The sequence below is a fragment of the Nycticebus coucang genome, chromosome 8 (genome assembly GCF_027406575.1).
Source record: "Nycticebus coucang isolate mNycCou1 chromosome 8, mNycCou1.pri, whole genome shotgun sequence".
Classification (NCBI taxonomy): domain Eukaryota; kingdom Metazoa; phylum Chordata; class Mammalia; order Primates; family Lorisidae; genus Nycticebus; species Nycticebus coucang.
Window position 1 is genome coordinate 97466157 of NC_069787.1, and position 27863 is coordinate 97494019.

Sequence of the window (27863 nt, forward strand, 5' to 3'; positions counted from 1 at the left end):
GGAGCACAGTGAGACCTGACCCTGAAGGATTATTGTAGGGAAACAATCAGGCGATCACCAAAGGCAACTAAGTTTGGAATAAGGACCATAGAGATTGCTAGCCGTGCTTTCCATCTCCTAAAGCAAAGCAAAACAAAACAAAACAAAACCACAGCACCACCTGGTGTCCTGGAGACATATTGCAACATACTGACACTAAGAGCAAGGACTTCTGCTTAGTTGGCCACAGTGAAGAGTTTACCTCTGCTCAGGCTGAGGCCACTTGAAGATCTAAGCTCCGAGACTAGGTAATTTGAAGCAAAGGTGGCAGTGAGGAGGAAAAAGGAGGACAAAGAGGTAAATGAGAAGAAAGAAAACATGAAAATGAACCAACAGAAAAATGCAGGTAACATGAAAAACCAAAACAGAGGAACTCACCCAAGGGACCATGAGGCAGCTACTGCAGAAGACTTCAGCTACAAAGAATTAATGGACATGACAGAAAAGGAATTTAAAATATGGATGATAAAAACAATAAAAGGAATGGACGAGAAAATGGAAAGTCAGAACCAAAAGTTGGACGAGAAATATGTAGAATATAGAAAGAATATGGTGGAACTTAAGGAAATGAAGGTGACAATCAGGGAATGTAAAGATACAGCAGAAAGTATCAAAAATAGGTTAGACCATGGAGAAAAAAGAACCTCAGAGCTAAAGGATAAACTTTTCGAGTTAACCCAGGCAGTTGAAGAGGCAGAAAAGAGAGAAAAAGCAGAACAAGCACTTACAGAACTACGAGACTCCATGAAGTGTTCAAATATACAAATAATGGGGATTCCTGAAGGGAAAGATGATTGTCCCAAAGGAATGGACGCCCTACTGGCGACTATCATAAATGAAAACTTCCCAAGTTTTACTAAAGACCTGGACACACTCCTTTCAGATGGATATCAAACCCTGGTCATCTCAACTCAAACAGAGCCTCTCTAAGACACATTGTAATGAACCTGTCCCAAGTCAAGACGAAAGAAAAAATTCTGCAAGCAGCCAGGAGTAATACAAATGCCAACTGACATACAGAGGCAGAACCATTAGGATGACAGCAGACTTTTCAACTGAAACCTTCCAAGCTAGAAGAGCACAGTCATCCACCCTCAACATTCTTAAACAAAACAATTTTCAGCCTAGAATTCTGTATCCTGCTAAACTAAGCTTCAAAATTGATGGAGAATCAAATCTTTTGCAGATATACAAGCACTGAGGAAATTCACCACAATAAGACCAGCTCTACAGGAAATACTTATACCTATTCTTTTTTTTTCTTTGAGACAGAGCCTCAAGCTGTCACCCTGGGCAGAATGTTGTGGCATCACAGCTCACAGCAACCTCTAACTCCTAGGCTTAAGCAATTCTCTTGCCTCAGCCTCCCAAGTAGCTGGGACTATAGGTGCCTACCATAATGCCCGGCTATTTTTTGGTTGTAGTTGTTATTATTGTTTGGCAAGCCTGGGCTGGATTTGAACTGGCCAGCTCTGGTGTATGTGGCTGCCACCTTAGCCACTTGAGCTATAGGCGCCCAGCCACTTAGACCTATTCTTAACACTGATCATCGCAATGGACCACCAGCAAAGTAAACACCCAGAAGCTAAAGATCAAAACTTAGCTTCCACAATGGCACAATGGATAAAACTACATAATGGACTTTCACAAAATAAGATGAGTAGAACTCCACAATTATCAATTCTCTCAATAAATGTCAGTGGACTGAATTCACCACTGAAGAGGCACAGGCTGGCTGACTGGATAAAAAAGCACAAGCCTTCTGCAGGAGACACACCAAGCCTTGAAGGACAAATCAAGACTTAGGGTTAAGGGATGGAAAACAGTATTTCAAGCAAATGGAAATCAGAAGAAAGGAGGGGTTGCAATCTTATTTTCAGATACAAGTGGATTTAAAGCAATTAAAAGTTAAGAAAGACAATGACGGACACTTTATACTGGTCAAAGGAACAATACAACAAAAAGACATTTTAATTTCAAATATTTATGCACCCAGCTTAGATGCTCCCAGATTTATGAAACAGACCTTGATGGGTCTGAGCAATATGATATCCCATAACACTGTAATAACTGGGAACTTCAACCCCCCTCTGACAGAATTGGACAGATCCTCTAAACCAGTGGTTCTCAACCTTCCTCATGCCATGACCCTTTAATACAGTTCCTCATGTTGTGGTGACCCCCAACCATAAAATTATTTTCAAGTAGCAACAAAAATAATTTTATGGTTGGGGGGTCACCACAACATGAGGAACTGTATTAAAGGGTCTCGGCATTAGGAAGGTTGAGAACCACTGCTCTAGACAGAAACTAGACAGAAACTAAACAAAGATACAAAGGACTTAGGGTCAGGGCGGTGACTCATACCTGTAATCCAGCACTTGGGAGGCTGAGGTGTAGATTGCCTGAGCTCACAGGTTTGAGACCAGCCTGAGTCAAAGCAAGACCTCATCTCTAAAAATAGCCAGGAGTTGTGGCAGGCACCTATAGTCCTAGATAATTAGGAGGCTGAGGCAAGAGAATTGCTTAAGCCCAGAAGTTTGAGGTTGCTGTGAGCTATGATGCCATAGCACTCTACTAAGGGCAACAAAGTGAGACTCTGTCTCAAAAAAGAAAAAAGATACAAAGGACTTAAATGTGACCCTAGAACAAATGAGATTAATAGACATATACAGAATACATCATTCCAGAGCGAAAGAATATACATTTTTCACGTCAGCCCATGGTATATATACCAAAATCAACCACATCCTAGGATATGAATCAAACCTCAGCAAAATTAAAAGAACAGAAATTACACTTTGTATCTTCTCAGACACAAAGCAGTAAGGTAGAACTCAACTCCAGCAAAAACATTCACCCCTACACAAAGACTTGTAAATTAAACAACCTTACGCTGAATGATAGTTTGGTTCGGGAGAGATAAAAGAGGAAATTGATAAATTCCTCAAATATAACAACAATGAAGACACAGTTTTGAAATAAAATGTTGGTTTTTCAAAAAATAAATAAAATTGATAAACCTTTGGCCAGATTAACTAGAAACAGAAAGTAAAACCTCTAACAACCTCGATCGGAAATGATAAAGGGGAAATAACAACAGATGCCACAGAGATATAAGAGATCATTTCTGAGTACTACAAGAAACTCTAAGAGGAGGGGAGGGAGGAAGTTGGATGGAGGAGGGTAATCGATGGGACCACATTTACGGTACACTTTACAAGGGTACATGTCAAATCTATTAAGTGTAGTATATAAGTATCTTAATACAATAATTAAGAAAGTGAGGTGAAGGCTATGTTAACCAGTTTGATGTAAGCATTCCAAATTGTATATAAAATCAGCACATTGTATCCCATAAATGCATTAATGTATACAGCTATGATTTAATAAAAAAAAAAAAAAAAAAAACTCTATGCCCAGAAATTTGACAATGTGGAGGAAATGGATCAATACCTGGAATCACACCCTCTCCCTTGACTTAATCAAGAACAAATAGATCTCTTGAACAGACCGATTTTAACAACTGATATCAAACAAACAATAAAAATCCTTCCAACAAAAAAATGCCCTGGTCTAGATGGCTGCACACCAGAATTCTATCAAACCTTCAAAGAAGAGCTTAACCTCATATTGCAGAAATTATTTTTAAAAATTGACAAAAAAAGAATCTTCTCCAACATGTTCTACAAAGCAAATATCACCCTGATACCAAAACCAGGAAAAGCCCCAACTAAAAGGGAGAATTTCAGACCAATTTCACTAATGAATACAAATGCAAAAATTCTCAATAAAATCCTAGCCAACAGATTACAGCTAACATTTAAAAAGTCATTCATCATGATCAGGTAGGTTTCATCCCAGGAATGCAAGGCTCATTTAACATACACAAGTCCATAAATGTAATTCACCATATCAACAGAAGCTAAAACAGACTATATGATCCTCTCAATGGATGCAGAAAAAGCATTCAATAAATTCAGCATTCTTTTCTAATTAGAACACTTAAGAATATAGGCATAGGTAGAACATTTCTGAATCTGATCAAAGCCATCTACAACAAACCAATAGCTAATAGTTTACTGAATGGAGTAAAACTGAAAGCTTTTCCACTTAGAACTGGAACCAGACAAGGTTGTCCTCTATCACCACTACTATTCAACATAGTGCTGGAAGTTCTAGTCAATACAATCAGGCAAGAGAAGGAAATAAAGGGAATTGAAATGGGTGCAGAAGAAGTCAAATTCTCGCTGACGATATAATCTTACACTTAGACCCCAAAGACTCAACCACAGGACTCCTGGAAGAGATAAAAAATACAGCAACGTCTCAGGATATAAAATCAATGTTCACAAATCGTACCCTTTGTATATGCTAATAATAGCCAAGATGAGAAGCTAATCAAGGACACAATTCCTTTCACAGTAGCTTCAAAAAAAGAAAAAAAAAAAAAAAGGAAATACGTGAAGGACCTCTACAAAAAAAATTACAAAACCCTAAAGAAGCAGAAGATATTAACAAATGGAAGAACATACCATATTCATGGCTGGGGAGAATCAACATTGTAAAAATGTCTATACTACCCAAAGCAATCTACAGATCAATGCAATCCCATTAAAATACCATCATCATCCTTTCTTTTCTTTGTTTTTTTGTAGAGACAGAGTCTCACTTTATGGCCCTCGGTAGAGTGCCGTGGCCTCACACAGCTCACAGCAACCTCCAACTCCTGGGCTTAAGTGATTCTCCTGCCTCAGCCTCCCGAGTAGCTGGGACCACAGGCGCCTGCCACAACACCCGGCTATTTTTTGGTTGCAGTTTGGCTGGGGCCCGGGTTTGAACCCGTCACCCTCGGTATATGGGGCCGGCGCCCTACCGACTGAGCCACAGGTGCCACCCCATCATCATACTTTCAAGATTTAAAAAAACAATTCTTCATTTTGTATAGAACCAGAAGAAACCCTGCATAGCCAAGGCAATTCTTAGTAATAAAAACAAAGCCAGGGATATCACCCTACCAGATTTTTGGCTATACTACAAGGCCACAGTGATCAAAACAGCATGGCATTGGCACAAAAATAGAGACATTGACATTTAGAACGGAATAGAAAACTATGAGATAAAACTAACAACTTAAAGCCATCTGATCTTTGATAAACCAAACAAGAACATAAAGTGGGGAAAAGAACCCCTATTCAATAAATGATGTTGGAAGAACTGGATAACCACATGTAAAAGACTGTAACTGGACCCACACCTCTCACCACTTAAAAATTGATTCAAGAGTGGTGTAGAGCTCCGGTGAGCAATCGGGAATGAGTGGATCCCTCCGCCCAGCCGTGGCAGCTCTGTTCTGCTGGGGGCGTGGCGCTGGCGGTGGCAGCCTGTGGAGTCCGGGCCTGCAGACTGCAGGCTCGGGCGCAGGTGGCGGTGGCTCAACGGAGGAGCTGGATGAGATGGTGAAGAAACACAAGGTGGTTGTGTTCCTCAAGGGGATGCCGGAACAGCCCCAGTGTGGCTTCAGCAACGCTGTGGTGCAGATCTTGGGGCTGCACGGTCTACAACGTGCTGGCGACCCTAAGCTCCCACAAGGCATTAAAGACTACTCCAACTGGTCCACTATCCCACAAGTGTACCTCAATGGTGAGTTTGTGGGGGGCTGTGTCATTCTTCTGTAGATGCACCAGAATGGGAACTGAAAAAGCTGGGAATCCGCTCTGCCTTCTTAGATGATGAAAAGAAAGACCAAGACTCAAAGTGAGAGTGCCTGGGGTCCTCTAAGCAGAGGGGGCCATGCGTGTCAGAGACTCACTGCCAGAAAAGCCTTACTGATTTTGGTTTTCTCTATTGAGACAACTGCTTGCACTGCTTATTCTGGTTTGTAAGCAGTTGAGTGATTCTAGTTCGTCTGGTGTTTCGTCTAAGAATATTCTATTGTGAACTTAATTGCAACCACTGCACTATAATAATTCAATGTCGTATTATGGTATTGCTGTAAACAAAATTTATTGTTAATGTTGTCATTTATTTTTTGCCTGATTCAGGAGTGAAAGTAGGAGCTTCTGAATTATCATGATTCATGACTTTTCTGCAAATGTGTCAGTCTACAAAGAATATATTCCTTCAATTTGTTTGTTTTTTTGTAACTACTTCTATTAAGGCAAATTGGTGGGCAAAGAAGAAACTGTGATAACTAGGGTATTGTTTTTAAAAATAAACTGCCAACACAGAGATCCCATGCATGCCTGGGTGGTTCATTCTGAAACACATGCATTTGTAAGGATATCACAAAAACCTTTTGTTTTTGTGAATTAAGAGTGATTCTCAAACTGTTTTATTAAATTTGCCACAAGAATTGAAAAAAATTTGATTCAAGATGGATAAAAGATTTAAATCTAAGGCATGAAACAATAAAAATCCTTGAAGAAAGTGTGGGGAAAACACTTGAAGATATCGGTCTGAGGAAAGATTTTATGAAGACGACTTCCATGGCAATTGTAACAACAAAAATAAACAAATGGGACTTAAACTGAAAAGCTTAGGTACAGGTAAGGAAACAACAACCAAAACAAATAGACAACCTTTAGAATGGGAAAAGATATTTGTATATTATGAACTGGACAAAAGCTTGATAACTAGGTTCTATAGAGAACTCAAATTAATCTACAAAAAAAGACCCAACAATTCCATATATCACTAGACAAGAGACACAAATAGAACCTTCTCTAAAGAAGACAAACGGCTAACAAACATATGAAAAAATTCTCATTATCCCTATCATCAGAGAAATGCAAATCAAAACTATCCTGAGATATCATCTAACCCCAGTGAGAATGGCCCACATCACAAAGTCTCCAAGCTGCAGATGCTGGCATGGATGTGGAGAGAAGGGAACACTTTTACACTGCTGGTGGGGCTGCAAACTAATATAACATTTTTGGAAGGAAATATGGAGAGTCTTCAAAAAACTCAAATTAGACCTCCCACTGGATCCTGCAAACCCATTACTAGGTATCTACCTAGAAGAAAAAAAATCCTTTTATCATCAGGACATTTACACCAGACTGTTTATCGCAGCTTGATTTACAATCGCCAAAATGTGGAAACTACCTGTTGGGAGCAGTACCCAATTATAAGAGGGACTTTACCTAGCAAATGCAATCAGCATAACCCAATTCCTTGTACCCTCAATGAATCCCAAACAATAAATAAACAAACAAATAAAAAATAAAAAAAGAAAGAAAAGGAAAAAAAAGAATGGCCTCAGTGAGTGTATGTGCACGGAAGGAACCTGCCATCTTTGCTCTGAGGGCTGAGCAGTAGCCTTCCTGGGCAGTGATGGGTCTGTCTTCATGAGGCAGCAGAGAATTTGCGGAGCTGTTTCTGGTGCTGCCATGAAGATCCCCCCCACCCCTGCCCTGCCTTGGATAATGACTCTAACAGTACCAGGAGCAGCACCTAACACATCTGCAGTGCATGGGCATTGCCGGGCACTGTTCAATGAGCCTGATGCATTTAATCCTCCCAAGAGAACTGTGAAGTTCTATGTTTCACCTTCGAAAAGTGAAGCACAGAGGTTAAGTGACTTGCCCAAAGTCACCAAGCTAGGCAGTGGTGAAACCGACAAAGCTCTGAGTTACTCCTCCTCACATGCTTGTTCAGCTTACTGGCCTCTAAGCCTTTTCTTTGCAAAGAGGTGCCAATTTAGCGCTCACCCTGGAAAGGACTAAGATTGGGACCCTGGCCCACGGATTGGTGCCAAACAGGCCACAAACATCCACAGAGGTAGACTCACTACACTGGGCCATCCAGCCTGCTGAACAGGAAGGCAGGCTTTGAGGACAGTGAGCCTCCATAATGGGGTGCACTGCTCATGTCACCCAGGGGCTAGAGGTTCTGCGACTCGCTCAGAAAACATCCCTGGCCACTGTCCCCACATCCCTGTGGTTCTCCCATGGACGGATGTTCTGCAGGTCAAGAGGCCTGAAGGACCTGGGAGTCAGTTTCAGCATCAGAGTCTGCGCTAAACAGTAGACCTCCTTGTGTGGGAGGGAAGGGGCAGGGAGGGAGATGGGATGAAGTAGGAGGGCATGACTCAGATGGCTGACTTTGAAAGTGGCTTACTCTACCCATGTGCTGCCACCCCAGAGTTGGGGTGGCTGAGACTCCCACCCCTGCAGAGTACAGAGGTACTTCAGAATCAGATGGATAGTGAGGAGTGCACCACTGAGGGGGTGGGGGTAGGGGGGCGTGCAGCTAAGGCCAATAGTCACAGATCAAATAGCAAGCCTGCCTGAGCAAGCCATTTGGGAAGATGGATGGTGGCGGCCACCTGGCTATAGGCCTCAGGAGAGGGCTGGGTCATTCTGGACCATCCAGAGAGGCCTGCTGTGGGCCTGCCTGCCCTCCGCTGAGCTGAATCCAAGAAGAGGGAGCAGGGAAACTGCCAACTGCCTGGTAGAGACAGCTCTGGCTGTTGCTGGAACACCTCATTAAGAGCCCTAATTCCAAATAACAACTGATCCCACAGACATACAAGAGATCATCTCTGAATACTACCAGAAACTCTATGCCCAGAAATTTGACAATGTGAAGGAAATGGATCAATATTTGGAGTCACACCCTCTCCCTAGACTCAGCCAGGAAGAAATAGAGCTCCTGAACAGACCAATTTCAAGCACTGAGATCAAAGAAACAATAAAAAAGCTTCCAACCAAAAAATGCCCTGGTCCAGATGGCTTCACTCCAGAATTCTATCAAACCTTCAAGGAAGAGCTTATTCCTGTACTGCAGAAATTATTCCAAAAAATTGAGGAAGAAGGAATCTTCCCCAATACATTCTATGAAGCAAACATCACCCTGATACCAAAACCAGGAAAAGACCCAAACAAAAAGGAGAATTTCAGACCAATCTCACTCATGAACATAGACGCAAAAATTCTCAACAAAATCCTAGCCAATAGATTACAGCTTATCATCAAAAAAGTCATTCATCATGATCAAGTAGGCTTCATCCCAGGGATGCAAGGCTGGTTTAACATACGCAAGTCTATAAACGTTATCCACCATATTAACAGAGGCAAAAATAAAGATCACATGATCCTCTCAATAGATGCAGAAAAAGCATTTGATAAAATCCAGCATCCTTTTCTAATTAGAACACTGAAGAGTATAGGCATAGGTGGCACATTTCTAAAACTGATTGAAGCTATCTATGACAAACCCACAGCCAATATTTTACTGAATGGAGTAAAACTGAAAGCTTTTCCTCTTAGAACTGGAACCAGACAAGGTTGTCCTCTGTCACCTTTACTATTCAACGTAGTGCTGGAAGTTCTAGCCAATACAATTAGGCAAGACAAGGAAATAAAGGGAATCCAAATGGGAGCAGAGGAGGTCAAACTCTCCCTCTTTGCTGACGACATCATCTTAGAGAACCCCAAAGACTCAACCACAAGACTCCTAGAAGTCATCAAAAAATACAGTAATGTTTCAGGATATAAAATCAATGTCCACAAGTCAGTAGCCTTTGTATACACCAATAACAGTCAAGATGAGAAGCTAATTAAGGACACAACTCCCTTCACTATAGTTTCAAAGAAAATGAAATACCTAGGAATATACCTAACGAAGGAGGTGAAGGATCTCTATAAAGAAAACTATGAAATCCTCAGACAGGAAATAGCAGAGGATATTAACAAATGGAAGAACATACCATGCTCATGGACGGGAAGAATCAACATTGTTAAAATGTCTATACTTCCCAAAGCAATCTACCTATTCTACGCCATTCCTATCAAAATACCAACATCGTACTTTCAAGATTTGGAAAAAATGATTCTGTGTTTTGTATGGAACCGGAAAAAACCCCGTATAGCTAAGGCAGTTCTTTGTAACAAAAATAAAGCTGGGGGCATCAGCATACCAGATTTTAGTCTGTACTACAAAGCCTTAGTGCTCAAGACAGCATGGTATTGGCACAAAAACAGAGACATAGACACTTGGAATCGAATTGAAAACCAAGAAATGAAATTAACATCTTACAACCACCTAATCTTCAATAAACCAAACAAGAACATACCTTGGGGGAAAGACTCCCTATTCAATAAATGGTGTTGGGAAAACTGGATGTCTACATGTAAAAGACTGAAACTGGACCCACACCTTTCCCCACTCACAAAAATTGACTCAAGATGGATAAAGGACTTAAATTTAAGGTATGAAACAATAAAAATCCTCCAAGAAAGCATAGGAAAAACACTGGAAGATATTGGCCTGGGGAAAGACTTGATGAAGAAGACTGCCATGGCAATTGCAACAACAACAAAAATAAATAAATGGGGTGGCGTCTGTGGCTCAAGGAGTAGGGCGCCGGTCCCATATGCCGGAGGTGGCGGGTTCAAACCCATCCCCGGCCAAAAAAAAAAATAAATGAAATAAATAAATAAACAAATAAATAAATGGGACTTCATTAAACTGAAAAGCTTCTGTACAGCTAAGGAGACAATAACCAAAGCAAAGAGACAACCTACACAATGGGAAAGGATATTTGCATATTTTCAATCAGACAAAAGCTTGATAATTAGGATCTATAGAGAACTCAAATTAATCCACATGAAAAAAGCCAACAATCCCACATGAACAGAACTTTCTTTAAAGATGACAGACGAATGGCTAACAAACACATGAAAAAATGTTGGTCATCTCTATATATTAGAGAAATGCAAATCAAAACAACCCTGAGATATCATCTAACCCCAGTGAGAATGGCCCACATCACAAAATCTCAAAACTGCAGATGCTGGCGTGGATGTGGAGAGAAGGGAACACTTTTACACCGTTGGTGGGACTGCAAACTAGTACAACCTTTCTGGAAGGAAGTATGGAGAAACCTCAAAGCACTCAAGCTAGACCTCCCATTTGATCCTGTAATTCCATTAGGGCATCTACCCAGAAGGAAAAAAATCCTTTTATCATAAGGACACTTGTACTAGACTGTTTATTGCAGCTCAATTTACAATCGCCAAAATGTGGAAACAGCCTAAATGCCCACCAACCCAGGAATGGATTAACAAGCTGTGGTATATGTATACCATGGAATACTATTCAGCCATTAAAAAAAATGGAGACTTGGGGCCTTGGTGTGTGTTACACTTTATGGGGGCAAGACATGATTGCAAGAGGGACTTTACCTAACAATTGCAATCAGTGTAACCTGGCTTATTGTACCCTCAATGAATCCCCAACAATAAAAAAAAAAAAAAAAAAAAATGGAGACTTTACATCCTTCGTATTAACCTGGATGGAAGTGGAAGACATTATTCTTAGTAAAGCGTCACAAGAATGGAGAAGCATGAATCCTATGTACTCAATTTTGATATGAGGACAATTAATGACAATTAAGGTTATGGGGGGGAAGCAGAAAGAGGGACGGAGGGAGGGGGTGGGGCCTTGGTGTGTGTCACACTTTATGGGGGCAAGACATGATTGCAAGAGGGACTTTACCTAACATTTGCAATCAGTGTAACCTGGCTTATCATACCCTCGATGAATCCCCAACAATAAAAAAAAAAAAAGAGCCCTAATTTCAGGAGAGATCAGTGAGTCTGGAAAACAACTAAGGAAAACATGGCCAGATTAACACACATGCACCTTGTAGAGTTCTGAAAATGAGATGAACTTCTAGGCCTCAGTTAGGTCTTCATTTGTAGAATCCAAGTTTCCCCAGGACATATTGAGTCCATCAACAACAGTCCTCACTGTGTTATCCAGAAATAGAGACAGTGCCAGTTTTGCAAAGTAGCTGACTGGCTGATATTCCTGGCATCTGGTTGGGGATGGACTGCCACTTGAATTTGCAAAGGGGATGAATGATGAGGTAGGATCAGGGTTCCACAAAGATACCAAACACACAGCCATAGGCCACAGAACCACCTTCACTTATTCTCTGTGATGCAAGTTTCTTACAAAGTTACTGTCACACTCCTAACTGCTACCACATAACAAAACCTTGCATGTGTTTTTTTCCAGGAAATGTTTTTAGTGTTATATTTGTCTGGATCCAATGAAGCTATTTTTAACCATCGTCTCAGACTCAATTTCCAATTTTATCCTATAAAGTTCTAATTGATTCCACCTCCCCTGATCTCTCACTTGATGAGAGAAAACATTAGGCACTTTCTGATGGGTTTGAAGTAGGTATTTTTTAAGTCTTTGCATGCTGCTCATGTCTCCCTTAGCACATGCCTTCTTCTCAGGGTTTAACAGGCATTCAGCAGGGACTGCACAAAGCAGCCTGCATTCTCCAAGCCCCCTTGTCCTGACGTCTGACCTTTCCCTTCAAGTGTACTTCCTTCAGTGGGTCTGAGGTGTGCATTCCCAGCTGGGCTCTGTGACATGCTACCGATGATGTGACATAATGCTTTCCTCACTTAGCCCACCATCCTGAGGTGTGGAAAGATGCCCTGACAACTCAGCTCCATCTCCATTAGAGACACCAAGGGTCCTTTGCATCCTTCCCCTGGGCTGACCCGGGGACTACTCTTCCTGCTGCCCCCACCCTTGGATTAAATACCTCTCTTTCCCTCATTGGCTACATGTGTCCCTCCTGAAGTCTTACTCTACCCATGTGCTGCCGTTAAGAGCCAAGGAATCCCTCTTGGGGGCAGGACACAATTATAAGAGGGACTTTACCTAATAAATGCAATCAGTATAACCTAATTCTTTGTACCCTCAATGAATCCCAAACAATAAAAAAAATTTTTTTTTAAAGTTGAAACAACCTAAAGGTCATATAACTTACAGGTTACTTAAATAAATTATAGCCATTTACCAAAATAGAAAAAAAAGAGCCAAGGAATCAGAGGATCTGTTTTTTTTTTTTTTTGAGACAGAGTCTCGCTATGTTGCCCTCAGTAGAGTGCCATGGTGTCACAGCTCATAGAAACCTCAAACTCTTGGGCTTAAGCCATTCTCTTGCCTCAGCCTTCCAAGTAGCTGGGACTACCAGCACCCGCCACAATGCCAGCTATTTTTTTTTTTTTTGTAGAGACAGAGTTTCACTTTATTGCCCTCGGTAGAGTGCTGTGGCGTCACACAGCTCACAGCAACCTCCAACTCCTGGGCTTAGGCGATTCTCCTGCCTCAGCCTCCCGAGTAGTATGCCAGCTATTTTTGTTGCAGCTGTCATTGTTGTCTAGCTGGCCTGGCGCCAGGTTCGAACCCACCAGCCTTGGTGTATGTGGCTGGCACTTTAACTACTGTGCTTTGGGTGCCAAGCTGAATCCTAGCATCTTTAAATCCTGCCCTGCCCTCTACCTGCTGCAAGCCAGCCACCCTATGCTTCCCTTACTCCCCAGATGTGCCCATGGCCCCTTCCATACCTGTAGGCATGTTGCTTCCTCTGCAAGGACCATACTCCCTCCCTAGGGTGAGATACCCCCAGTGCTGGCCACCACTTCTTATCAAGGTATTCTGTGCTACTGAACTGTTGCGCTATGAGTCTGTGATACAAGATGCCAACCTAAGATCCAGTGGGAGGGGCCCTATCTATCTCGCTGATGAGCATGGTCTGGGCCATAGCTAACTTTTACTGAGTAGCTACCTAGAGACAGGCATGGTTAACTAAATACTTCATGCAGATTCATCTCCCTTAATTCTTACCATGAACATGGGAGGCAGAGCCCATGACCACCTGCACATTACAGACAAATATACCAGAGCTTAGAAAACTGAAAGGATTTCCCCAAGGTTGCTCGGAGGATTAGGAAGGGGTCACTTTCAAACTCAGAGCCTAGGTGCTTGAAGTCTAGACTTACTGATCACAGTTCTTTGTATGTCCCTGGAGTGTCTACCTAGCAAAGAGGAGGATGAACGGACACATACAATGTTTCTTTCAAACTTTGCTGTGGCCCAGGCCAGCTCCAGGTAGGCACACTCTGGAAGGATGGAATGTTGGTGAATTTGGAGTCTAGTGGCCTGGCCAGGGCTTAGATGGCTCTGAGAGCCAGGATCCCGAGGCAGGCACTATTACCTCATTAATTAGGACAGGAAAATAGGTCCATTATATTATGTTTTTTAAAAAAACAGCACTTGCTGGTCAATTTCAAACATCCAAATGGCAGATCATGTACTTATAATTAGGTGAACTCACACCATGGCCTACCTGGGTGAGGACATCCAGCTGGCCCACGATGTGCTCCAGTGTGCTAGTCAGTGTCTGGGGCATGCTGATGGGCTCCTGGGGCTGGCTCTGCACCGACTCCAGACTCTTGCCTCTGCCTGGTGACATGGGGAAATTTACTGCTGGCTGGGTAAAGACAGAAAGAAAAGAGTCCCTCAGTATATTCAGTGCTTTAGGAAAGACTAAGAGAGGACTAGCCCCTTTAAAGGATTAAAGGGCAAACTACCAGCAAACTTGAGAAAATGAGTTCCAAGTGTCAGTAAGAAATGGCAGTGTGGCGATCTTCCCATATCCAGGTCCACACACCCACCTTTCCAAACAGAGGCCGTGAGTAAGGAGCAGAATCAGAGTAACTGGAGGCCCAGGCTGGAAAGGGCCTTCAGGAGATAAGCAGGTGGCCAGTGAGTGCCTCCAGGGACTCATTTCCTACCTCTGCATCTAGCTTGCACCCTTCAGCAGGCATCATGGTAAATCCAGAGGTGTTAAAGACTGGCCTGGCTCTGAAGTCAGCCAAACTTCAATTCACTACCCTCCCACATGGAAATGTCCCAGGCTTTACTAATGACTTCCTAAGGCCCCAGGAACTGAGGCCTAGAACTAGAAGTGAGGATAAAGGGGGAATGTTCCAACCTTGCCATAGTTCCCCTGGGAAAATAAAGATGTCTATGTGAATGTCCTAGTCAGATGGCTGGTGGGAATTGGCACTCATAAGACAGTTACCCCATAGCTACTTTAAACAGGATTCCAGGAGCATCTGAGGCTTGGTGTTTCTGCCTAAGGCTCTTCAGCTCTGAAATTCTGAAAAGTCAGTCTTTTGCTCTATACAAAGACAAAGGCTTCTCCTGACCAAGGAAGCACTGTCCATGTTCAGCAAGGCAGGACACTACAGCCAGGGGTATCTGAATACAGGGCCAGCAGATGCCCAATTCTTGGAGACTACGATTCCCCTATGGACTTGTTCCAGTGGGAACATGGCCCTTCAGTGATGGCCCACATTATCAGCCAGCTCTAAAGCCTTAGCAAACTATAAACGCAGCCACACTTGGGGGTTTTAAGCCACTACCTCACTAATGGACATTCCAAATTTACCACATCACTCCCTAGCTTTGCCAGTCCTCCAGGGCTTTCTGCTGCCTTTGGGACAAAATCCAAAACCCCTGGCAAGGTACCCCAATCCAGTCTGCCTCATTCCTGAGCTCCTCTCTTTCCTCGAGCCCAGCTCATGTGGTGCTCTCCACTGGGGATGCCCTCATGCCCCCCTCTTCACTCCTTTCTAAGCACCTTATCCCCCTTCACATTGTAAGGCCCCCTCCTAATCAGAACTCCTCTGTGCTCCTGGCAGCCTTGCACTGTTCTTTCCCCATTCCTGCTCTGTTCCTCCAGCCACTTCATCTCTAGGGCTAGGATGAGACATCTAAATGGGATGAATCAATGCCCCACAGCTACCATTGTGTCTGTGCCCTCTCCCTTCTCCTGCCTGTGTTTATCATTCCTTTCCCCCCAAACCCAGAACACATCTGTGCTAGAAGCTTGCCATATACCACAGAGCCAAGGGTACTCCACCTGGCAGCCTCCCACCCTCAGTACCACAACCAGTGGAGTATACTGGCTATGACTGGGGCTCATCTAGGATGGTCTGTGCACTCACCCACAACTCTGCCCTGCCTGCAGACCCAATGTCAGCAACTGGCTATATCTCTTGAGTCTCCCCTCTTGGACTAACCCACAGCAGCCTTCCTTAGGAAGATGCTCTGCCCTGGACATGCCCAACTTGGTGGGGATCACAGTCCTTGAAAAAAATCAGCCCAGGAGAGGATTTCCAACCAGCAAAGGAAGAATGTAAGAGACATTTAGGACATGGACCCTACCTGCATATTTTCCTTTATTAGGATATCTTATAGAATCTGATCTAATCTCACGGGTCACAAACTCTCAAGGGCAAGTTGATTTGAACTTGCAAAAATGTACACTTTGGTGGCAAGATAACTTGAATGTGAGAAGAAAAGCAGTTCTGGGTCAGTCCTTATGCCCATTGTTGGCATGTCTGTTATGTCTATGGTCATTACATAAGACCTGAGCCAGCAGGGACAGGTGGGGCTCTTTTAGCCCTCTAGGAATCAATGCCCACCCAGAAGTCCACCCCCAAAGGAAACATTTCAGAAGCCCACCCACTTTGCCAGGACAACTTATAGCCCACCACGGTGGCCCCCAGACCCAGGCAGTTCTATTGGGAAACATAACATAGTACAGCAGTGAAGAATGGTGATTCAAGACAGGCGAGATGAAATTCTAGCTCCACCCCTGACCAGTGAGGTGGCAATGGGCAAGAAGCTTATCTTCTCCAAGCTTCTACTTCCTCTTCCCTTCAAAGGGTTCTAAAGTCACCAGCTGACCTTTCTCAGGAAACAGTCACAGTCTTATGTCCATCCTTCCAGAGAACTCTTCCAGACATGCACAGTCTTACACTGGAGGAAAGGTGCAAGCAGGCAGCCCTCTGTCCTGACAGCTGGCATTGTCATGGTATAGGCAAACCGGTGCTGCCTGCTGCCTAGGAAGAAGGGAATGGAAATTCTAAGTGTTTCTACAGAATAGCCCAGAAACTGACAAAACTGAGCTCTGCCTCTGGAAGTATAGTGGCTGGTGAGCCAAAGCTGAGCCAGCTCTAGGGAATACTAGGGACAGCAGCCACAGTGCTCTGAGCTGGAGATAGGCCGTTAGAAGGGAGCGTTGCAGGAGCCACTGTTTTCCTATCTATACCACAAGTTTAGTGGGATATCTCCATTTACAACAAAGGAAACTGAGGCTCAGAAAATAACTGTTTGAAGATACCTAGTCCCAAACCCCCAGTAATGCCCTGAGCCATTTCTCTGCCCCCTTGCTCACTTTCATCAGAGGACATCTCAGCACTTAATACCCCCCCCCAGTCCAGCAATTGCCATTGTTTACTTGCAATCTACTGTGTGCCCTCATTTAATGTCATCTCTCTTAATACGTGTCACCTCATTTAATATCTATGATGGCCCTTAAGGATGGGCATCAACCTTATATTTCAGTTAAGAAACCTGGGCTCAGAGAGGTTAAGTAACTTGTTTTGAGTCACCCAGCAAATGACACGGCTGGGATCTGAACCAGGGCCATGAATGATAACAGTGGCAGAATAACTCCGGCAGCATTTAAAAGCAAAAATCACATCAGTGTTTTGCCTGTTTAACATCAAAGGATCCTACGGCCTTTGCCTTGTGGTTCTCAGTGAAGCACATCATGAGTAAAATCACAACAAAGATGAACCCACACAAACACACATATAGATCTATACCAAATCAACAACTTTTCACTTTTGCCAAATATAGTATCTTAGTATCAAAACAAAAAAGGTGACTGTTAAGAGATGAATCCATTTTAACTTTGTGGAAATCTCACTCTGGGTCTATAGCTCATCTCCTCTCACATCACCCTGGTATGGGCCTTGAGCTCTCAAGGTAAATGAATGTTGCCTGCCTCAAGGTAAGTGAATGTGTTGCCTGCCTCAATTCTTCCTCAATTCTTTTTTTCTTTGCTGCTGGCCAGCCACACATCACTAAGGAGCTCCGCATTTCTTTGCACACAGCAGGAATTGCATGAATATCTGTGGTTGGTTAATGCTCAGCCATGAAGAACCAAAATGTAAAACTTCATTAAAGAAGTAAACAAGATGGGTGGGGTGCTCATGCCTGTAATCCCAGCACTCTGGGAGGCTGGAAGTATTGCTTAAGGAGAGAAGTTTGAGACCAGCTCGTTTGAGACCAGCTCGGGCAACCTAAAGAGACACCCCTCCCCCCATCTCAACAAAAAATAAAATTAAAAGACAAAACAGAATAGCTTGTAGGTCTTCCTGTGACAAGAATTCAACTCATCTGGAGTTGACTTCTTTTCTTGTCTCTGAATTGACCACGGTCTCACTTTTTCATCAAGATGCGGGCATGGATCAGTAACTCCTACCTAGAATATATAAAGTTGAGGAAAGTGTTAATCCCATTTACCTCCCCCGAAAAGGATCACACTCTAACTAAAAGAATCATAATTTTTCTTAAATCAAAGAGCTGGGGTCACAGAGTAAGCAACTAGCCTGAAATCTAAGGAAAGACAGACACTTTCAAAGTGAGCATCACCTGTGGCAAAGCATGAGAAAAAATACCAAGTGCCACACAAGTTTTAAGTTTTAACAGACTGTTGCAGGCCAAGAGTGAAGAACCCCCGGGAGCCACAGATACAAGGGGAACTTGCACCCCCTTCCAGGTTCTTTTCCACAGACTTCCCCTGGGCGTTCACGAGAAAGATAGGGAGTAGGGCAGTTAATGGAAGAAAACCATCCTTGGAGGTGCAGGCTCAGAGGAGGGGAGTAGACAAGGAAAAGGTAGGAAATACTGGCAGGACTTCTCCCTTACAGAACAAAATCCTTAAGCTACTGGGTAAGAACAAAGATAAAAACCACTCTGCCCTCAGAGAAGAAGCAGGAAACTATCCTAAACTGAGATTGTCAAAGTCTTCTTTGACTGAGGGAGGAGCAGACCTGAGAATTCCCTACTTCTGAGACTCAGGAACATAGGGCCTGTTTAAAACTGAAGCTGAGTTAGAACAATATAGAGCTTCCCTGACAAAGCTATCAAACATCCAGTTAACAAGAAGCAGTAGCCTATGGATGGGGAAGGGCAGAGAGCATGCCCCTCTGAGAGGCACAACCAGGGAGAAGGCTGAAAGCAGAGGACGGAGCAGGAACAGTGAAATCTAACACCTAACACCCAGATCTCACTTTTTTTTTTTTTGGATTTTGGCCCGGGCTAGGTTTGAACCGGTCACCTCTGGCATATGGGACCAGCGCCCTCCTCCTTGAGCCACAGGCGCCGCCCCCAGATCTCACTTTTAAGGTAACACTAAACTAAGCTCAATTCCTGTTAAGATTGACTACATCTCTATTGCCCTAAATATGATGTCTGGCATTCAATCAAAAATTATGAGAGGATAGGGTAGTACCTGTGGCTCAAAGGGGTAGGGTGCCGGCCCCATATGCTGGAGGTGGAGGGTTCAAACCCAGCCCCAGCCAAAAACTGCAAAACAACAACAACAACAAATTATGAGAAGTAAAAAAACTCTATCGTCAAGAGTCAAAGCAATCAGGAGTACCAGATTCAGATGACCTAGATGTTGGCACTACCAGACACAGAATTGAAAATAACTATGATTAAAAGGTTAAAGATTCTACGGGACAACACAAATGAAGAAAAGGAAAATTTCAGCAGAATGTAGAAATTAGAAGAGTCAAATGAAAATGACAGAAATAAGAAACCTAGTAACAGGCTCGGTGCGTGTAGCACAGTGGTTATGGCACCAGCCACATATACTGAGGCTATTGGGTATGAACCCGGCCTGGGCCAGCCAAACAACAATGACAATTGCTACAAAAAATAGCCGGGTGTTGTGGTGGGAGCCTATAATCCCAGCTACTTGGGAGGCTAAGGCAAGAGAATCACTTAAACCCAAGAGTTTGAGGTTGCTGTGAGCTGTGATGCCACAGCACTCTACCCAGGGTGACATAGTGAGACTCTGTCTCAAAAAAAAAAAGAAACCTAGTAACAGAGATTAAGAATGGCTTTGATGGGCTATTGTAAGGTCAACCCAGCTGAGGAAAATAGTGACCTTAAAGACAGATCAATTCCTGAAAATGAAACACAAGAGGGATGGACAATGTTGTCTAACATGCAGGCAACAGGAATCCCAGAAGGAGAGAGAGAAAAGAGACATTTCTTATAGTACAAATTTCCGTAATGAATTCTCTAAGCTTTTGTTTGTCTGGAAAAAAAAAAAAAATCTTAATTTCCCCTTCATTTATAAAGATATTTTTGCTGAATATAGAATTTGGGTTGGCAGTTGATTTTCTTTCAATACTTTAAAGCTATCACTCCATTCTTTTGGTTTGTATAGTTTCTTATGAGAAATTTTTGTAATTCCTACTTTTGATCCATTATATCTGTGTCTCTCTGGCTACCCTCAAGATTTTCTCTTACCCCTTGGTTTTCAGAAGTTTGAATATAACTCAACTAGAGTTTTGTTACTGGCTTTTTATCCGGCTTGTTTGTTTCTCTGAGCTATTTGGACCTATGGTTTGAACTCTTTTATTATTTTTTGAAAATTCTTGGCCCATTATATTTTCAATGGCACTAAAAACTCATGAAATGTATATTAGTTCCCCAGAATTATGGTAACAAATTATCACATTTCATGGCGTAAAACAAGAGAAATTAATTTTTTCATAGTTCTGGACACCAGAACTCTGAAATCAAGGTTCAGCAGGGCCGTGCACTTCCTCTGGAGGCACTAAGGGAGAATCCTTCCTTGTCTCTTCCAGTTTCTGTTGCCTCCAAGATTCCTTGGTTCGTGGCTGTTTCACTCCATCTATGCTTCTGTCTTCATATGGTCTCTCCTCTTCTTTGTGTGTCTCTCCTCTGTGTGTCTCTTAGAAGGATACAGGCAGTCCACAAGTTATAAACATCCAACTTACATACAACTCACACTTATGAATGGAGGCTATTACAGTAAGTCCCCAAGTTATAAATATTGGACTGATGTTTAACTTACACTTACAAATGGAAGCTATTACAGGTAATATGTGATGTACCTATTCCAGTGCACATACAAATTCTATTTAAGAACCAACTGATGGACTCTATCTTGTTTGCAACCCAGAGACTGCCTATATGTCTCATTGGATTTAGGACTAATAATCTGAGATTATCTCATTTTGAGATTCTTAATTACATCTGCAAAGACCCTTTAAATGAGACCACATTCAAAGGCTCTGGAAGTTAGGACATGGACATATCTTTTAGGGGGCTACCATGCAACACATCACAAAATGCTTAGGTATAAATCTAACAACTTATGTGTAAAGTTTGTATACTGAAAACTTATAAAACACCAATGAGAAAAATCAAAGATCTATATCAATGAAGAGATACATTATGTTCATGCATTGAAGATTCAATGTTTATAAAAAAGGTATCAATTCTCTCCTAAATCATCTGTAGACATTAAGAAGTTGGTACTATAATTTATGTGAAAAGACATAATACATACAAGAAAAATAGATAAAACAAACTTCATCAAAATTTAAAACTGTTCTTTGAAAGACCCTGTTACAAACTACAGACTGGGGGGCGGCGCCTGTGGCTCAGTAGGTAGGGCACCGGCCCCATATACCAAGGGTGGCGGGTTCGAACATGGCCCCGGCCAAATTGCAAAACAAAAAAATAGCCAGATGTTGTGGCGGGCGCCTGTAGTCCCAGCTCCTCAGGAGGCTGAGGCAAGAGAATAGCCTAAGCCCAGGAGTTGGAGGTTGCTATGAGCTGTGCCACTACAGCACTCTACTGAGGGTGATAAATTGAGACTCTGTCTCAAACAACAAACAAACAAAAAACTACAGACTGGGAGAAAATATTTGCAAATCATATATCTGGGAAAGGACTTATATGTAAGATATACAGAGGGTGGAGACAAGATGGCTGACCGAAGCCAGCTTTCCACAGAGGCTCCCATCCAGAAGGAGAGTTAAAGAACAGAAATTTAACAAATAACCTGGTGGATCAGAGCTGCACCAAGGGAGAAGGTTGAAGAACACATATCAACCCTGCTGAGGTGAGTTGTGACCCCAAGGATACAAACAAAAGGTACAAAATCCATCACCAAGCGGACAGGAGTTCCCCCAACCCCCCATGAGAATGGCTCGGAGTACCCCATACCCAAACGAGCAGAGTTCAAAAGTCCTCCCATTATACTTCACAGGAGAGACCCTCTAAAAACTGGACCTACTTCCCCTACTAGGGTGCCATGGCATTCTCTTGCCAGGCATAAAACTGTGTAAAACTGTATATATTCTCTACCTGCAGTTCTGAGCTCCCAGCACTCCCCTCAACTCTCACTCTGAGATCTGGAGGCCTGTCCCCTAGAAGTCCAGATACTTGGGTGATTTCTCGAGGGGTGTGGACAGGGCCTGGACTGCAGCTGGTCAGTGCTGATTCTGCAGCACAGGAGTGAGGAGAGGACGGTCGGCTGAGGGGGAGCCACGCCTGAGCAGTGGTGTCCCGAGGTGCAGAGCAGCAGCCATTTTTGGTGGCAGTGGGGCTCACACCTGGATGTTCTGGAGTCACACTTCCTGTCTCTCTGGGCAATCAGAGGAGGATGGGCATCTTCTCGGGTGGCAACCACCGGCAGAATAGATCTGGGACGGAAACGCAGGCCCCATTAGTAAAGGGTTTGCTTGAGGCAGTACCGGCCTGGGTGGAGCGCAGGGACTAGAAATCACGCGCAGTGCCAGCTGACTCCCAGGGCGGGGCTGACCCAGAGGACCGGCTTTACTGAGCCTAAGACACACCTGGCCCCCAGGAGATCATCAGCCTAGACAAAGGAGGGCAAGAGGCTAGAACTGACAGCTAACCATGCTGCGAATACAAACTACCAGGCAGCAGCAAAGACAGGGCCTGAGGCACAGGTTCTGTGAACTCAACACAGCTTCTCTTCTGCAGGGGAATTTAGCAGGGACAGAAACAAATTCTGCAAAGTTGTTCTGTTCTGTCAGTAACATCAAGCAGCGGCAGGGCTGGAACTGAGTGAACACCCCCAGTCTCCATCAAGAGCCTGAGGTTGTCAGGCCTCACCTCCCCCTGCCGGATAGAGGCAGAGAGCAGCGGCCTGGCTGAGGAGACATAGATTTCCTTGTGATTCAGGCAGGTGCAAACCCCTGGAGTATCTGCTCATTGGGGGCAACTGGGTCACAGCCCTGCGGAGTTATCAGTGACTGGGTGTGACAGAGGTGCAAGGTGGGGAAGGAGACATCAACCTTCCCAGACTAATCTATTTGCTGGGTGGGTCCTCCTGACCTCACAAAGCACCGAAGAAAGTCATAATGAGTTGTCAGCAGACCCCCGTGATCTAGTTGCCAGAGACCTTTTAAACCCTTCCACCTGAAACAGGTGATGACTGAGACAATTGACTTGGACCTTTTGAACTGAGTCAATTGCCCAAGGACTATCCAAGTGGTGCCCTGGGATAGGAAGGTTTGGTTTTCCTGTTCCAATTGTTGCCTGGGAGGGCGGGGTGACTTAATTGCTGGTACTTCTCCACAGCTGAGACTTCAACCCAGAGTAACTGTTTCACTAGGGTTGGACAGAGACCAGCTGAAAACAAGACAGAGCCACTTAGCCCCACCACACCAAACAGGTCCCCAGATTCGCAGGCCGTAGCACTGTACAAGTCTTCAGCAAACCTCCAGGGGAAAAGTCAAATGGTATAAAATAATCATGGGGTAGAATCAGCGGAAAAACTCTGGTAACATGAATAACCAGAGTAGATCAACCCCCCTGAGGAAAGATATGGCAGATGTAACTGAAGATCCCATTCATAAACAGATGATCAAGATGTCAGAAGTCGAATTCAGAATTTGGATTGCAAACAAGATTAATAGAATGGAGGAAAATATGGAATTAGAAATTCGAGGAGCAGTTCAAAAGTTGGAATTAGAAATTCAAGGAGAAATTCAAAAGTTGTCTCAAGAATTCAACAAATTTAAAGACAAAACCAATGATTTTGACACATTGAAGCAAGAATTTGCAGTCCTCAAAGACCTGAAAAATACAGTATAATCCATCAGTAAAAGAGTGGAGCAAACAGAAGAAAGGATTTCTGACACTGAAGACAAAGCTTTTGAATGCTCCCAAACTCTCAAAGAGGAAGAGAAATGGAGAGCAAAAACGGATCATTCTCTCAGAGAGAGAGCTCACTCAGAAACTTTTGATCAAATTCCAACTTCCACAGTGGCAAAAGGATTAAAAATGTCCACTGGACTTTCAAAAAACTCAATACCCAAAATTTTACCAGACTTATCTATATTCTCCATTAATGTGAATGGCTTAAACTGTCCTCTAAAGAGGCACAGGTTGGCTGACTGGATACAAAAACTCAGGCCAGATATTTGCTGCATACAAGAATCACATCTTACTTTACAAGATAAATACAGACTAAGGGTGAAAGGATGGTCGTCCATATTTCAGGCGAATGGTAATCAGAAAAAAGCAGGTGTTGCAATTCTATTTGCAGATACAATAGGCTTTAAACCAACAAAAGTAACAAAGGATAAGAATGGTCACTTCATATTTGTTAAGGGTAATACTCAATATGATGAGATTTCAATCATTAATATTTATGCACGCAAGCAGAATGCACCTCAATTTATAAGAGAAACTCTAACAGACACGAGCAACTTGATTTCCTCCAGCTCCATAATAATTGGAGATTTCAACACTTCTTTGGCAGTGTTGGATCCATCCTCCACTAAGAAGCTGAGCAAAGAAATTTTAGATTTAAACCTAACCATCCAACATTTGGATTTAGCAGACATCTACACAACATTTCATCCCAACAAAACTGAATATACATACTTCTCATCAGCCCATGGAACATACTCCAAAATCGATCAATCTTAGATCACAAGTCTAACCTCAGTAAATTTAAAGGAATCGAAATTATTCCTTGCATCTTCTTGGACCACCCTGGAATAAAAGTTGAACTCAGTAACAACAGGAGTCTGCATACTCCTACAAAAAAAATGGAAGTTAAATAACCTTATGCTGAATGATAGCTGGGTCAGAGAAGGAAATTTCTAAAGTTTTGGAACAAAACGACAATGAAGACATGAATTATCAAAACCTCTGGGATACCACAAAGGCAGCCCTAAGAGGGAAATTTATAGCACTGCAAGCCTTCCTCAAGAGAATGGAAAGAGAGGAAGTTAACAACTTAATGGGACATCTCAAGCAACTGGAAAAGGAAGAATATTCCAACCCCAAACCCAGTAGAAGAAAAGAAATAACCAAAATTAGAGCACAATTCGATGAAATTGAAAACAAAAGAATTATATAACAGATCAATAAATCAAAAAGTTGGTTTTTTGAAAAGGTCAATAAAATAGATAAACCTTTGGCTAACCTAACCAGGAAAAAAAGAGTAAAATCTCTAATTTCATCAATCAGAAATGACAAAGACGAAATAACAACAGACTCCTCAGAAATTAAAAAAATCCTTAATGAATATTACAAGAAACTTTATTCTCAGAAATATGAAAATCTGAAGGAAATTGACCAATACTTGGAAGCACATCACCTTCCAAGACTTAGCCAGAATCAAGTGGAAATGTTGAACAAGTTGTTGTTCTGAAATAGCATCAACCATACAAAATCTCCCTAAAAAGAAAAGCCCGGGACCAGATGGCTTCACGTCAGAATTCTACCAAACCTTTAAAGAGGAACTAGTACCTAAATTACTCAACCTGTTCCAAAATATAGAAAAAGAAGGAAGACTACCCAACACGTTTTATGAAGCAAACATCACCCTGATCCCCAAACCAGGAAAAGACCCAACAAGAAAAGAAAATTATAGACCAATATCACTAATGAATATAGATACAAAAATATTCAACAAGATCCTAACAAACAGAATCCAGCAACACATCAAATTATACATCATAACCAAGTCAGTTTTATCCCAGGGTCTCAAGGCTGGTTCAATATACGTAAATCTATAAATATAATTCAGCACATAAACAAATTAAAAAATAAAGACCATATGATTCTCTCAATTGATGCAGAAAAAGCTTTTGATAATATCCAGCATCCCTTCATGATCAGAACACTTAAGAAAATTGGTATAGAAGGGACATTTCTTAAACTGATAGAGGCCTTCTACAGCAAACCCACAGCCAATATCATATTGAATGGAGTTAAATTAAAATCATTTCCACTCAGATCAGAAACCAGACAAGGTTGCCCATTGTCTCTACTGCTCTTTAACATTGTAATGGAAGTTTTAGCCATTCCAATTAGGGAAGAAAAGGTGATCAAGGTTATCCATATAGGGTCAGGAGAGATAACTTTCGCTCTTCGCAGATGATATCATTGTATATCTGGAAAACACCAGGGATTGTACTACAAAACTCTTAGAAGTGATCAAGGAATACAGCAGTGTCTCAGGTTACAAAATCAACATTCATGAATTGGTAGCCTTTATATATACCAACAATATATAAAAAAATACATTAAAAAAAGTTAAGGACTCTATTGCATTCACAGTAGTGCCAAAGAAGATGAAATATTTGGGAGTTTATCTAACAATGGACATGAAAGATCTCTATAAAGAGAAGTATGAAACTCTAAGAAAAGAAATAGCTGAAAATGTTAACAAATGGAAAAACATACCATGCTTATGGCTGGGAAGACTCAACATTGTTAAAATGTCCATACTACCCAAAGCAATACACAATTTTAATGCAATCCCTATTAAAGCTCCACTGTCATACTTTAAAGATCTTGAAAAAACAATACTTCGTTTTATATGGAATCAGAAAAAACCTTGAATAGCCAAGACATTACTCAGAAATAAAAACAAGGCAGGAGGAATCACGTTACTGGACCTCAGACTATACTATAAATCGATAGTGATCAAAACAGCCTGGTACTGGCACAAAAACAGAGAGGTAGATGTATGGAACAGAATAGAGAACAAAGAGATGAACCCAGCTACTTACCGTTATTTGATCTTTGACAAGCCAATTAAAAACATTCATTGGCAGGGCGGCGCCTGTGGCTCAAGGAGTAGGGTGCCGGTCCCATATGCCAGAGGTGGTGGGTTCAAACCCAGCTCTGGCCAAAAAAAAAAAAAAAACATTCATTGGGGAAAAGATTACCTATTTAACAAATGGTGCTGGGTGAACTGGCTGGCAACCTGTAGAAGACTGAAACTGGACCCACACTTTTCACCATTAACTAAGATAGACTCTCACTGGATTAAAGATTTAAACTTAAGACATGAAACTATAAAAATACTAGAAGAGAGTGCAGGGAAAACCCTTGAAGAAATCTGTCTGGGCGAATATTTTATGAGGAGGACCCCTGCCCCCGCCCCGGGCAATTGAAGCAGCTTCAAAAATACACTACTGGGACTTGATCAAACTAAAAAGATTCTGCACAGCCAAGAACACGGTAAGTAAAGCAAGCAGACAGCCCTCAGAATGGGGGAAGATATTTGCAGGTTATGTCTCTGACAAAGGTTTAATAACCAGAACCACAGAGAACTCAAACATTTTAGCAAGAAAAGAACAGTGATCCCATAGCAGGCTGGGCAAGGGACTTGAAAAGAAACTTCTCTGAAGAAGACAGGCTCACGGCCTACAGACATATGAAAAAATGCTCATCATCCTTAATCATCAGAGAAATGCAAATCAAAACTACTTTGAGATATAATCTAACTCCAATAAGATTAGCCCATATCACAAAATCCCACGACCAGAGATGTTGGTGTGGACGTGGAGAAAAGGGAACACTTCTACACTGCTGGTGGGAATGAAAATTAATACATTCCTTTTGGAAAGATGTTTGGAGAACACGTAGAGATCTAAAAATAGACCTGCCATTCAATCCTATAATTCCTCTACTAGGTATACACCCAGAAGACCAAAAATCACATCATAACAAAGATATTTGTACCAGAATGTTTATTGTAGCCCAATTCATAATTGCTAAGTCATGGAAAAAGCCCAAGTGCCCATCGATCCACAAATGGA

The 27863-nt window shown here is 42.4% G+C and overlaps 2 protein-coding genes across 9 annotated transcripts in view; one reads left to right on the forward strand and one right to left on the reverse strand.

The window, feature by feature from the left end:
- POC1A (POC1 centriolar protein A) overlaps nt 1-27863 on the reverse strand; it is a 132713-nt gene that overhangs the window by 23530 nt on the left and 81320 nt on the right. For 6 of the 8 annotated variants that reach the window (XM_053600021.1, XM_053600022.1, XM_053600020.1 and 3 more), the window contains exon 10: nt 14204-14347. The exons of the other annotated variants lie outside the window; for them this stretch is intronic. In XM_053600021.1, the coding sequence (XP_053455996.1) occupies nt 14204-14347 (144 nt within the window). The remainder of the gene's footprint in view (nt 1-14203; nt 14348-27863) is intronic. 8 annotated transcript variants of the gene reach the window in all.
- On the forward strand, nt 5355-5717 carry LOC128592161 (glutaredoxin-related protein 5, mitochondrial-like). Its single transcript, XM_053600028.1, has one exon. It carries the CDS (start codon nt 5355-5357, stop codon nt 5715-5717), a length of 363 nt encoding a protein of 120 aa, XP_053456003.1.